The sequence below is a fragment of the Equus caballus genome, chromosome 1 (assembly GCF_041296265.1).
Source record: "Equus caballus isolate H_3958 breed thoroughbred chromosome 1, TB-T2T, whole genome shotgun sequence".
Classification (NCBI taxonomy): Eukaryota; Metazoa; Chordata; class Mammalia; order Perissodactyla; family Equidae; genus Equus; species Equus caballus.
In genome coordinates, this window is record NC_091684.1 from 160,444,433 (window position 1) to 160,457,851 (window position 13,419).

At 41.6% G+C, this 13,419-nt stretch overlaps 1 protein-coding gene across 8 annotated transcripts in view; it reads right to left on the minus strand.

The window, feature by feature from the left end:
• NUSAP1 (nucleolar and spindle associated protein 1) overlaps positions 1-13,419 on the minus strand; it is a 29,434-nt gene that overhangs the window by 14,587 nt on the left and 1,428 nt on the right. For 2 of the 8 annotated variants that reach the window (XM_023619700.2, XM_005603130.4), the window contains exons 2-5: positions 7,927-7,995; positions 6,616-6,777; positions 3,707-3,850; positions 2,513-2,627 (exon numbers count right to left, since the gene is read on the minus strand). In XM_023619700.2, the coding sequence (XP_023475468.1) occupies positions 2,513-2,627; positions 3,707-3,850; positions 6,616-6,777; positions 7,927-7,995 (490 nt within the window). Of the gene's footprint in view, positions 1-2,512; positions 2,673-3,706; positions 3,851-6,615; positions 6,778-7,926; positions 7,996-13,419 lie in introns of all 8 variants that reach the window. The other 6 variants (XM_005603131.4, XM_014733833.3, XM_070239180.1 and 3 more) reach the window with 3 other exon arrangements.

Consider the following 13,419-nt stretch of genomic DNA (forward strand, 5'->3'; position numbering starts at 1 on the left):
TCTGGGGTGCCACCTGAGAAGGACACAGCACCACTCTGGGGGATTCCGCCCAACAGTGCATGATCCGAACCAGCCATCAAGCACGCATTAGACAAACCAAGCCAGAGGACCACAAACCTGGCCTGTATTAAAAAATGTCAATGTCTGAAAGACAAAGGAAAACTGAGGAACTGTTCCAGATTAAAGTAGACTAAAGAGACATGACCACGAAATGCAAGAGATGAACTGAGATTTTCCTTTGCTTTAAGGGACATTACTGGCATAACTGATGAAATCTAAATAAGGTCTGTCTACAGATTAGATTAGCAGTTCCCACACTTTCTGGTCTCAGCTTCCTTTATACCCTCAAAAATTATTGAGGACCCCAAAGAATTTTTGTTCATGTATGTTATATCAGTGTGTGCCATATTTGATATTAAAACTAGGACATTTAAAAACATTTGATTCAGTAAAATTAACAATATACCCATTATATGTTAAAGTAAATACATTTATGAAAAATGGCTAAAATTTCTAAAACAAACAAAAACAGTGAGTAGAGTAACATTTTTGTACAATTTCTTTAATGTCTGACTTACTAAAAGGCAGCTAGATTCTCTTATCTACTTCTGCATGCAATACATTGCGATGTGTTATTTTGGTTGAAGCACATGAAAACAAATCTGGCCACATATAGATAATATGGTTGAAAGGGAAGAGTGTTTTAATAGCTTGGGTTAGTTGCAATGTGGAATATGAAGCCATATTAATGAACTCTTTGTGTTCTGTACATTTATTTGTGAGAGAAAGTCCTTCTGTTTTAAGAAATGCACACTGAAATATTTAGGGCTAAAGGGGCACGTATCTGCAACTTACTCTCAAATAATTCAGGAAATAAATGTACACAACACATATATGGAAGTGTATGTGTATATGGATATAAGTAAGAGAGAGAGAAGGAAAAGCAAATGTGGTAAAATGTTAACATTTGGGAAATCCAGGTGGAAGATATATAGGAATTCTTGGTACTATTCTTGCTACTTGAGGTCTGAAATTGTATGAAAATTAAAAGTTTGAAAAATTCCTCACCAGAAACTATGATTAGATTTTTTCCCTTCAAACAGCCTGCGTTTCATTAGGCGAACATGACTTAATGGGCCCACCCTCATTTCTTCCATTCTCTTGAAACTGAATGCTAGAGCTGACTCTCCTTGATAAAATGGTTGGTAGCACAGCAGACATTTGTTAATTCCACCCCCACTTCTGAGTCTGCCATATTTCTTTACATCTTGCTCTAAGTCTTGATTTTAACATGGGTTTATGAGGCATATGCATCAAAATCACCTGGATTGCTTATTAAAAGCTGTAGATTCCCAAGCTCAACACAGACCTACTGAATGAGAACCTCTACCTCCTGTAACTTTCCAGATTTAGGAGGACATTCAACGTTCTAGGGAAGATGGGAAGGCTCACCATTAGAAATTCTGCATTTAATTGCTTGGGAAGCACTGGAATGGGTCATCTTCTATCTCCCCTCAGGCAAAGCCTCAGGTGCCCAGACAGATTTCCTGGGGTGAAACTAACCCTGAGACACTGTTGGCAATTAGCAGGCTTCCTAAAGAATGAGATCAGAAAGCACCAAGTTCTGCTGGGTATGGGGGAACTGAAGTTTTCCGGTCTTTTTGAAACAAACTTTACTTGAGAAAGTTAGGGAGAAAGTTTTTAGGAGGTTAGAGACTAAGAAAAGTATACATTTATCATAATAAAAATGGCCACACGACTGGGAAGGTAAACTTTGCAGGTCCCTTTAAACTGTCCTGGTTGAAGAGGCAAACAGGTCTTTGCACCTGTCTGTGGAGCAGGCCAGAGGAGCTAACAGACAAAATTCAGGCTCTCCTCAGCAGTGAGCAGAGATCAACTTCCCTAACCTTTCCAGCTACCACTCTTATTCTGCTTTCTTCACAAAGTTATTGAAGATGACCTGATGGCCTATTGTATTTGGTTCTTTTGCTTTAACTGCAGAAGCCTTATAAGTTCTATATAATAATTTTAGAAGTTTAAATGTGTCCCCCCAAAAGATATGCTGAAGTCTTACCCTCTAGTAACTGTGATATGACCTTATTTGGAAATAGGGTCTTTGTAGATGTAATCAAGTTAAGATGAGGGCCTTAGGGTGGATGCTAATCCAACATGATTGGCGTCCTTTCAAGATGGAAAGAAAGGCACAGAGGACAGTGCCAAGTGATGATAGAGGCAGAGGTTAGCGTGATGCAGCTGCAAGCCAAGGATTGCCGAGGGTCAGCAGCCATCATCAAAAGATAGCAAGAGGCCAGGAAGGATTCTGCCCAGAGTCTTAGAAGAGAATGGCACTACCGACACCCTGATTTCAGACTTCCAGCCTCCAGAACTGGGAGGGAATAAATTTCTGTTGTTTAAAGCTGCCCAGTGTGTGGCCCTTGGTTACAGCAGTCCTGGGAAATAAACGCACATGGCCACCCTAGCAATTTTGGACTTTTGAAGTTACTTGGCATACCATTTCCTGCACTTCTTCCTGAGGACGCTGCATTCTTATCTCCTTGGCTCTCGTCGGGTGGAGAGGGGACTTCTGCAGCAGGTCTAGCAGCCTGGTTTCCCTGCTCATCTGGATTCTGCAATTCAGTGGGACCACTTACTTTTATCTCTGAATGATCCTGCTACAAAGTTTAAAAGGAAATAAATGATTTAAATGATAAATAAGTAATCACATTTGGAAGGTGCTAAGAGAGTAGATTTTAAAAGTTCTCATCACAAGAAAAAAATCTTCTAACTCTGTGTGGTGATGGATGTTAAGTAGACTTACTGTGGCGATCATTTCACAATATATACAAATATCGAGCCATTACGTTGTACACCTGAAACTAATACAATGTTATTTGTCACTTATACATCAATTCAAAAATCTATCATTAAAATGTTTTTTAATTGTTTATAGTCAGACGTTAAAAAAAAAGAAAAGAAAAGAGAAATAATCATTGCCTTCCAAGATAGGTACCGAATTGAAGGGGGAGCGGAGTTAAAAGAAAAGTAGGAAGATACACTTTTTGAGCGGCAGCTGGGGTGCTCTGCCTCAGCAAGTGTCACAAGAATGTGAATTTGCGGACAGGAGATCCTAGGAACCACTGGAAGGAGGAAATGGCAAGATCAGCTCTCTCAGGGATGAGAAACTAACACTAGGAGACCTAGAGAGGCTAAGGACTCCGGGACTACACAAAGCGAGAAAATAAAAATCGGGGCGTGTTTTGTAAGAGTTACACTTGAGTGAAAGGATAATAAAATCCTCTCAAAGCAAGTGAGGGAAGCCCCTGGAGTCACACGAGCGCACTGCTGAGAGTCGGCGTGCAGCATGATCACCAGGCCTGGACCAGAGAGGGAAGAGGGAAAAAAAATCATATTTGATGTTGGTTTCTATTTCCTTCTTATTTACTACACCTCACTTAAGTAAACACTTAACGAATGTTCATATTTATTCAACAAATATTTAATTTGTGCTTAATACTTAATGAGTGCTTCCGAGGGCCTGGTGTGTGATGATGAGCAGCCCTGACTTGGTTCTGTGCTTTCCCGGAGCTCACGGCACAGTGTCTACAACCTCCTGATACCACACGGGAATTCGCAGAGAAAGCCCCCTGAGGACACAGCGGTTCGGCACAGGTGGTGGCTTCTTTTCAGTTTGTAAACTTCCATTCACCTGGGAGTCAGGGTTCCGATGGACTGTCCCGCGCCTTCTCCTCGTTTTGGTGACATGGCCAACCGGCTCCTTTTCAGCTTGTTCCTGGCTGCTAATCTGCATCTTGGTTTCATCAGAAGAGGATGAAGAAGTTTGATTTTTATCCTGAAAAAGAGAGACATTAATCTGCCTTGTCCTAGGTATAGAGTTTTAATGCTCAGGAAGAATAAGATTTTAAGCTGAATAAAAAACATATATATGAAGCAAAAGATAGTTTTAAAACTCCAGCACTAAATTATAGGCAAGGACAAGAATTACAGAGTATTCAAAAATAAACAACCACATTTAACAACCTAAGCTAGAAAACAAAGCTAGGAAAGCATTCAAAGTTATCTAAAAGTGAATAAATAAGCAAGTTATTAAAAGTGCATTTATTTATGGAATATACACTATGTGTCAGGCAGATGCTCTAATAATAATAATGACAGCTAATATCACAACCTTACTGGGCTAAGTATTTATATAGATTATCTCATTTATTCCTCAAAGCCTAAGAAACAAATACCAATATTATTCCCAGTTCACAGATGGGGAAACTGAGGTTTAGAGAGTTCAAAGTGTCTTGTCAAAGGCCAAAATAAGGGATTAAAGTAAGAATGGCACTTGCAGTATCATAAATTCAAAGAGCTATGTTATCCAAACAGTGTGGTACAGGTACCAGAACATCCAAACAGTCCTGCTCACAGAAGAAGTCATCGCAATGCTAATGGCTGCACTGCCTGTCAGCAGGGGAAGCTGGATTCATTATTCAACATGTGATGCTGAGAAAACTAATAACTATGTTTTTTTCACATTTTTGGTGGGAGGTGCAATGAAACTTAATCCTTCTCTCACATCAAAATGAAATCTGGATGGATTAGAGATTTAAATGTAAAAGATGAAACGATAAAAGCATTAGGAAAAAAATAGGTGAATATATTATCATGAGTATGAGGGCCTTCTAAAGCATGTTATCTCACCTAGAGACTATAAAGGAAAGGCTTGATTTGTTTTTGGTGGTTTTGTATTTTCTTATACATAAATTCTAATTTTTTGAAATAAGCTAATACATATGGCTAAAAAACCCCAAATACTAGAGAGATTGTAATGAAAGGCAATGATTCTCTCTCCTGCCCTTTCCATTTCTAGGGCTTAATTTCAAGTGGTTACTTATATGTCACGTCACTACTGATTTGCTGATGGGGTATTCATTTGTATTTTCAATGGCTATTTTTAGTGCTTATGAATGTGCTAAACTTTAGCTCATTTGTACCACTCTCATCTCATCTGCTTCCTCCTAACAAAATTATACTACTTTAGTCACTCTATTAGTTACCTTTGCAGCTTTACATATACTTAAACCTTTAAATCTTGTTCCACAACACATAGCCTGTAAACTGCAGGTGTGTGCATCCTTACACCTTCCTTCACCTCTTATTGTCCTTTTGTCTTAACTTCTGTCATCCATTCTCTTTAAGTAGCAGAGCTGATAACATTTACAGCCTGTTGTGCCTTGTCTGTGTAGCTTGATTCTAAGAGTTAATAACTCACTAAGTTATGGTAAGGCTTTTTAAAAAAAGTTTTTGTCCATTTTCTATATCATTTCTGTTTCCTTTAGGGTTATCCTTTCCTTTTTATCTTAAGCTCTCTCAGACTGCAAGCTTTCCTGAAATGTCTGGTGACTGCTGGTTGTCTGTTGATATTCAGAGCAAAAACCTCATTAGGAGCTTAGTGTGTGGGATGCTTGTTAGCTGGTGGCATCTGACCTACCAGGTTCCTTAGGCGGGGAGGCTGTTGTGCTGGGGGATCCTTGACTGCCACAAGGCAGAGGTCTTTGCCTAATAACCATTGAATTTCCTTGCAGGTTTACCTTCTAATATTTTAGCAGGTAGCAGGCACCTGGTATTCTGCACGTGGAAGTGGGGGGTAGATTGCTTTGTATCTTCACTTTTCAGTCCATTTTACTCTGGTGCCTGGACCCCACCCTCTGTGAGTAGATTTAGTTGGTTGGGGTTTGGCCTATATGTCACTATTTTTAAAAAGCTTCCCAAATGATTCTCTCATACAACCTGGGTTGAAAACCACAATATAAAGTAAATGTGTTGGGAGTGACAGAATAAGGAGGCTTAGAAAATGGAAGGTGTTAGACAGAGGCGAAATGTTATAGTTTAAGTGATATAAGGTCCAGGATATGCCCAGAGAAGTGATGACTGATGATGAATGGAAATGAAAGTCACAGGAGGTAAGAAACAAGGAGGCAAGAGCAGTAAGGGGCATCCAGATGGAACTTTGAATTCACCCAAAATAAGGTCACGACGTGAGGTGATGAGGAAGAAATGAGACAGTGAATACTGGAAAGCAACCAGGAGGTCAACAGATGACAGGTAGGAACAGGTAAGAATAAATTCAAAGATACAAGGAGATTTACAAGACAGTAGAAAGATGCCATCTGGATGCCACTTCCCAACTGCCTGGACAGTCATGGGCAATAAAGTAAAAAGAAAAAGAAGAAACTGTTTTCACAATAGAAGTGGTATTTGGGTTACACCACATACTGCTGGAATATAAAGAGACACTTTTAAAGTATTTATTTATTCCTCCCCACCCGACAACCCCCATATTAACAGTACAGGACAGGACCTATAACTGGTTTAAAAGCCTGTTAGCACAACTCCCAGCGATGTCTTGTTTTAACCCCATACACCTTAACCATGGTATGTTAGTCTGGGAGGCTGACAGTGATCAGAGAGGATGTGCTCCTTCGTGAATGCACCATGATGTAGCTGTAACAGACCCGCCTAAATCCAAGAGTGAAGAGACACATCTAGTTCAGATGAGCGAGTTCCCAGCACACAGCCAGAGCTGCTCCAACTCACAAAGTTAAGGCTGACCTGCAGTGGGAGAATAAGGCTTCCAGAAGGTCCGATGTGGTCCACGCCTGTGCACTCCCCAGGTGATGACTGGGGGTCTGGAAGCTTACCCATCTGTGTGTCCTTGGTAACATTAATGATCTCTTTGCCGTGTATTTGGACTGTGCTGACTCCTTCTGTAGCCTTAGACAAATAAACTGTATGTCAGGTCATTCCATCCATCTAAGCTCACTATTGAGATGCCCCACTTAGGAATTCTATCCCTGACTGAATTTTGACTATCATCCTACTCTTGTGAAATTTTTTCAAAATGGAACAGCCCCTGAGATGTGTAATTTGAACTATGATAGATCGTTTTTAATTTAGTCTGTCAATTAATACCCAAAGTAAAAATCTTTACTTCAGAGAGCACTAAAATCATGTATCCTTAACCATTAAAAAATAGTAATAAAATAAAATTTAAAAAAATATAAAGGATTTAGTTATGTAGAAACTTTTAAAGCGGGAATTCAAAATTAATTATTTTTTGGTGCCTATTTTAATTAAAACTTGGAATCAAAAAGAATTTTGAATGCTGAAAGTTTCTACATGTTTATACCTTGGAATATAGAGAGTCAGGAGACTGTGAAGACAGAGAAGAGGAAGCTGGATTTTCAGGTCACGTGTATATTTGCCTTCATTTCAGACATATAACGGATACTCTCCAAGGCCCGGTTCCTTAGGGCCTTTCAACGTTTTCCTCTTTTCTCAAGCTAAGAATCCTGGCCCTAATGAAGGAGTCATTGATCCACTTAGGTGTCATGCTTTGTCAAAAATCTGTGGTGTGGGGTTACAGCAGCCATGATGACCCCGCCCATCAGCAGTGGTTTACACTCGACTACAAGGCACTTCAGTCCCGCCTTCATTTAATTCTCACAGCACTCAGTTTAGCAGAGCAGACGTTATGTCCATTTGACAGAAGGGGAAACTAAGAGTCAGAGAGTTTGAGTTTTCCAAGGTCACACGAAAAGAAATGAGAGCTGCTATTTCACCTGGGTTTTTCTGACTTTGAATCCAGTTCCCCCACTACTCATACCACACTCTCTCTTTAACATCTGGCAACTAGTAATTAAGCTTTGCATTTGTATAGGAACATCCTATTCAACAGATTACATGCCACAAGGCAGTTTCACCATTTATAACAAATAGTTATTATGAAAGGATTTACTATTACCAATAATGATCAGTTTGGTTATAAACAGCATGTCTTAAGTCATCACTAATCATAGTTTATCACTCATTAACTAAATATGTTGTTTTGCTATTTCATAGGTAATAAAAAGTGTTACTTACTTGATTCTCATTTTCTTTTCTTGCTTCGTTTCTAAGGTGGGCTTTCAAGGCTTTTAACAACTTGTTTGCCTGCAGAAAAGTTAAAGAGCTTACCAGTAGAGCCAAAAATCAAATCAGCAGGAAAGATACGTTGAACACTTGCCCCTGTTCTTGTATTCATCAAATGTCCTTTGGGCAGACTCTGGGAACAGGATGATGACGGAAATAGAATTGGTTCCCGCCCTCCCAGATTTCACAGCAGAGGCCGTTACAGGGCAGTGCGCTAAGTGCCAACACGAGGAAGCTCGGGCTGTTGTGAGAGGACGCAGGGGGCTGGGCCCCCAGCCTGGCCCATTAGGGGAGCTTCCAGGAGATAAGTGGACACGCCAGTTCTAAGATAAAGACGTGATGTCTCCCGCTGCTGAGGTCTGAAGGATGATCAGTAGAGAGTGGGATATAGGGAAAAGGGTACAGAAACAGCATGGGAAGGCAGGAATGAGAGTGCAATTTGAAGAACTTAAGTTCAGTGTGGCTGGAGCACGGAGCTGTTGAAGGGGACGGTGAGAGACAAAGGTGCACTCCTTTCAGGCCTTGTGAGCCTCTGAAGAGTATGCACCCTATGCTCAGGGTCAGGGCAGTCTCTGAGGAGTGCAGCAGGGTAGTGGGGGACCAATTTTGCATTACGCAGAATGATCATCTGGCTGAACAATGTGCAGGAGGCATTTGATGAGGATAAGATGGAAGACAGGGAAATGGCCAGGAGGCTGTCGTAGGAAACCGGAGATGACTGTGGCCTGAGCTAGAACAGGGCCAAGGCAGCACGGATGGATTCAAAGTCTTCCTGGGAAGTAAAATCAGCACAAATGTCAGGGTTGAGGCGCAGGGAAGCTTTGTTACACCCAGGTTTCTGGCTTGGGCAGCTGGTGGAGTCTGGTGGGGGTCCCTAAGATGGGAAATGCTAAAGGTGGGGTGTTCTTAGAAGGATGGATACGGGCACCTGGGGAAAGAAAACTCCTAGTTTCTCTTCCCACCGCAGGAAACCTTCCCTTCTGTCTTGAAAGAGGAATGCTAACCTGATTGGGTATGTTTTCCTGTGGTTTAAAGGGCCAAGCATATTGGTTGGCTTCTCTTTTCCTCCTCTTCCCCCAGCCATGAGGTTGAGAGCCAGAGAGTCCCTTCTCAAGGGGGCCAGCCACCGAGCTCGGCTCTTCTCACACATTCATCATCGGCCATGTGTCCAGGAGAGAATGGCAGATATCCTGGTTTGGGTTTGTGAAGCACACCCTCCAGCCCAGGCCACCAGAATGCTCTCTATCAAGATATCAGGCTAGTAACAAAGTGGTACCTTATGTTCTACTTGCTATTGTTCCTCGAACCTCTCTCGGGGTCTTCTCTGTGAAGGGGATGACTGGCAGGGCAGAACTCAGGCATTCTCAGTTCTTCTTTCTGACTCTGACATCTTTTTGCCCCCCAACCACTTTATTAAGGTATGATTGGCATACAAAAAGCTGTAGATATGTAATGTATACAACTTGAGGTGTTTGGAGATAAATATACACTTAGAAAACCATCATCACTGCCATAAACTTAGCCATTACCTCCAATAGTTTCCCATTGACCCCTCTGGGGTTTTTTTTGGTGGTAAGAGCACTTAACCTAAGATCTATCCTCTAGCAAAATTTTAAGTAGACCACACAGTACTGTTAATCATAGGTTCTATGTTGTATGGTAGAGTTCCAGAACACCTTCTTGAAATACCATGAAAACATCGCCAAACACACAACAATGACGAAATGAGGTGTGTGTGGCAGAGCCGAGGGAGGGCATCTAGCAGGTCAAATGATACGGGGTGATGCTCAAGACAGTTGAGCTGGAGGTACAGATGTTACTATCAGTACACATCCACTCACTCCTTCTACAAGCCTTTACCGTGCTGGGCACTGTTCCAGGCATTGGAGAGACGGTGGTGAATGAGAGGGACAGGGTCTCTGCCCTGCAGGAGCCTCTCGAGGTGGACTATGGGGAAAGGGCCTATTAGCAGAGTAAGCTAACATAAATGATATATCAGGGGCTATGAAGCAAGCGAAACTGGTGACTGGGGTCGGGTGGCAGTTCTACCTGAGTTAGGATGGGCAGGAAAGGCCTCTCAGAGGTGGTAACTTTTGAGCTGAGATGTGAAGGAAAGGAAGGAGTAGCAGGGGAAGATGACGGGGAAGAGGATCCCAAGTAGAGGGAACACCAAGCCCAGAGGCCTTGAGATGGTCGGTGAATTTAAAGGACAGAAAGAAGCCAGTGTGGAGGAGTATCGTGAACACCGGGGTGAGTGGAGGGCAAGAGCAGTGTGGATTTCTTCCCGCTAACTTTTTATTATAAAAAATGTCAAATCTATAGAAAAGTCAAAATAGATTAGTAAACACTCTCATACTCCCCACCTAGGTTCAACAATCATTAATATTGTCTCATATTTACTTTCTCTTTATATTAATATATATTTCTTGCAATGCTATTTGAAAATAAGATCCAGACATCATGAGACTTTGCCAACAAATATATCAGCCACATCTTCTAAAAATAAAGGGATATTTTCCTATATAACCTCTAATGCAGTAACATGCCTAGGAAATGTCATAATTTCCTAATATCCTCTGATACACAGCCCATAATAAAATTTCCTCGATTATCTCCCATTTTAGTGGTTTTCTTTTCTTTATTTAAAATTTCCCTCCAAATCAGGATCAAACCAAATTTCTCATATTACATTTGGAGGAGTTTGGATTTTATTTTAGGTGTGAGGAAAGTCATTGGAGGGCACTGAGCAGAAAAATGACCCGTTCTAAGTTTCAAATGTCAGCTCACTACCAAGAGAATACTACTGTGAGGCCACAGTAGAGGCAGGGAAACGGGCAGACAGACTGAAGCAGTGGTCAAGAGACGAGGGTGCCTTGGCCCAGGTTCGCAGCACTGGTGATGGTGCCCAGAGGTCAGATTTCAAGTGTACTTGGGAGGAAGGACTGACAAGGATGGATGGGTGTGAGCGGTGAGGGGAGGAATCAAGGGTGACTGAAAGTGGGTCTGAACCATTTACTGAGCCTGGAAGGGATCTTAATTGTTCTGAACCGACTATGCCCTGTAAGATGCACTTAAATACATGAGCCAGCTGCTCAGGGGAGACCCCCCCCCCCACTGGAGATGTGGACTTGGGAGTCATTAGTTCTAGAGGAATTTAGAGTTATGAGAGTGGATAAGATCACCAAGGGAGAAAGCAGTTAGAAAGAGGAAGGCCGAGGAGAGAACTCTGGGGCACTGGCCATTTAGAGATCTGGCAGAGGAAAAACCAGCAAAGGAGACTAGACAGAAGTGCTAACCAGGCAAGAAAAAACTCAGTATCAAAGTCTAGAAAAGAAAGTGGTTTGAGCAGAAGAGAGTGTTCGGTCATGCCAAATGCTGCTGATTGGCAGGTGAGGATAGAGATGGACCACACGGTTTGTGAGATGTAGGGCATGGTGACCTCAGTAAGAGCAATGTCAATGGAAAAGAACAGAGAAATTGGGCAGTAGTTGAAGGACATAGGGTCAGGAGAGGGTTTTTGTTTCTTTTTTTAAGATGGGTGATATTAGGACTTGATTGCATATGTTATGGAAATGAGCCAGCAGAGTAGGAGAAACTGGCTTAGGAGAGAGGAGCTCATTGCGGAAGTGTAGCCCCGGAGGAGGGAACGGATCCCCAGCACAAATGGCAAGGCTGCCCTTAGGCACAGCCTTTTACTGTAACAGGAGCGAGGCAGAGTACACAGGACAGGTGCAGGCTGGCTGGAGGGCTGTGGTGGAAAGATGAGGTAATACTAAGCTGACTGCATCCATTTTTCCATGACCTATGAGAAAAAGTCATCAAGTGAGGGAAGACAGCCAATCTGAGGTGAGAAGATATGAAATAACTGTCCTCAAAAATGGGAAAGTTAATGACTACTAAAGAAGTGTAGTAGAATCAGGTGCTCATTTTACAATTTATGGTCATCATTTAAACTAAGTTCAGTCAACAGAGTTAGCTGATTCTCTCTAGCCAGGGTCGGTTGGTTAGGTACAGGCAAGGATTCAGTACGGGGCTGGGTTTAATCAGGCTTGGAGTTCTGCCAGGTCAGGGAGAGGCGCTGCAAGAAAGCGGAAATACTGCCAGTCTTTGTAATCTAAGCTTGGGAGAAGGAAAGCAAGGGCAGGAGTGGGAAAAGGACAAGCCGCCATAGGATACATACTGGTAACTGCCTCCTTCATTTTGCTTTACTGTTAAGAGTAGTATCTCAACCGGAAGAGCTAATATTTTCTCTTTGAAATTTAGCTAGAATGTTATCATACTGGTGGAATTTACTTAAATCTTATTCTGTTAAGTTTTAAAAATAATCAAATCGATAATTTCTTAAAGCAATTTATTCATTTTTTGCTATTTACTTGGAATTTAAAAAGGGAATTGATTTAAGCCTCTGGGCTGTACCAACTGTAAATAATTTAAAACATTTTAACTGGGGAAAATTTCAAACACATACAAAAGTAGAGAGAATAGTGTAATGTATCCCCATGTATCTATCACCCAGATTCAACAAGTATCAACATTCTGCCGTTCTTACTTCATCTTGCCCTCCCTCTTTTTCCTGGAGTATTTTATAGCAAATCCCAGGCATCATAACATTTCACCTGTAAATACTTGGCATGTATTACTAAGAGAGAAGGACTTAAAAACCAGACAAACATAATCATAATGCCATTATCATGCCCAACAAAATTAACAATAGCTTAATATAATTTAATACCTAGTTGAAGTTTAATTTTCTCCATCTCCAAAGTGTCTTTTTATAATTGGTTATAATAAAGGCTTGTATGGTCAAATTTGTCTGGGAAATAGTACCCCTCCACAAATATTTAGTGACACTATGTGCCAGATATTGTCTGCTAGGCAGGCAGTGGGGTCTGCAGTGACAAACTGTACTATTCCACCTCCGTGACAACAGGTGATTAATTGGCTACCCCATATCAGCTGCCTCAAGGCACAATGATAGGTGGGACTCTCATAAAAATATCTAACTTGGCAATAGCTCTTCAGAGATGCAAATGGTTATGGGGCCTTAATGTTAGCCAGAGCTCTGACTCAGGGAGGCATCTCCACTGTAACTCTCTTGCTACCCTCGGGTGCGTTATTCTAGCACTGCCAGGAATGGTTGTAAATAAGAGTAAATAGTAATTATTCAGCATCCCCTATATAAAACATACTGTACTTAGTGCAGTAAAGACTTCCAAGGTAGATGGATAAGATCCCTGTTCAAGGAACTTAACTTTTAGTGGAGAAGATAACATACACACACAAATAACCAGAGTACAAGGCGGAAGCCTGCAAGTGCTCAGAGTACTTGAAATTAAACTACTTTAAAAGCACAGAGGGTTCCTGGGATTACTGGGGTGTGGACCTGCGGCCAGGGGAAGGAAGAGGAGACGAGGCACCAAGACAGTGATGACATTTCAGATGGAC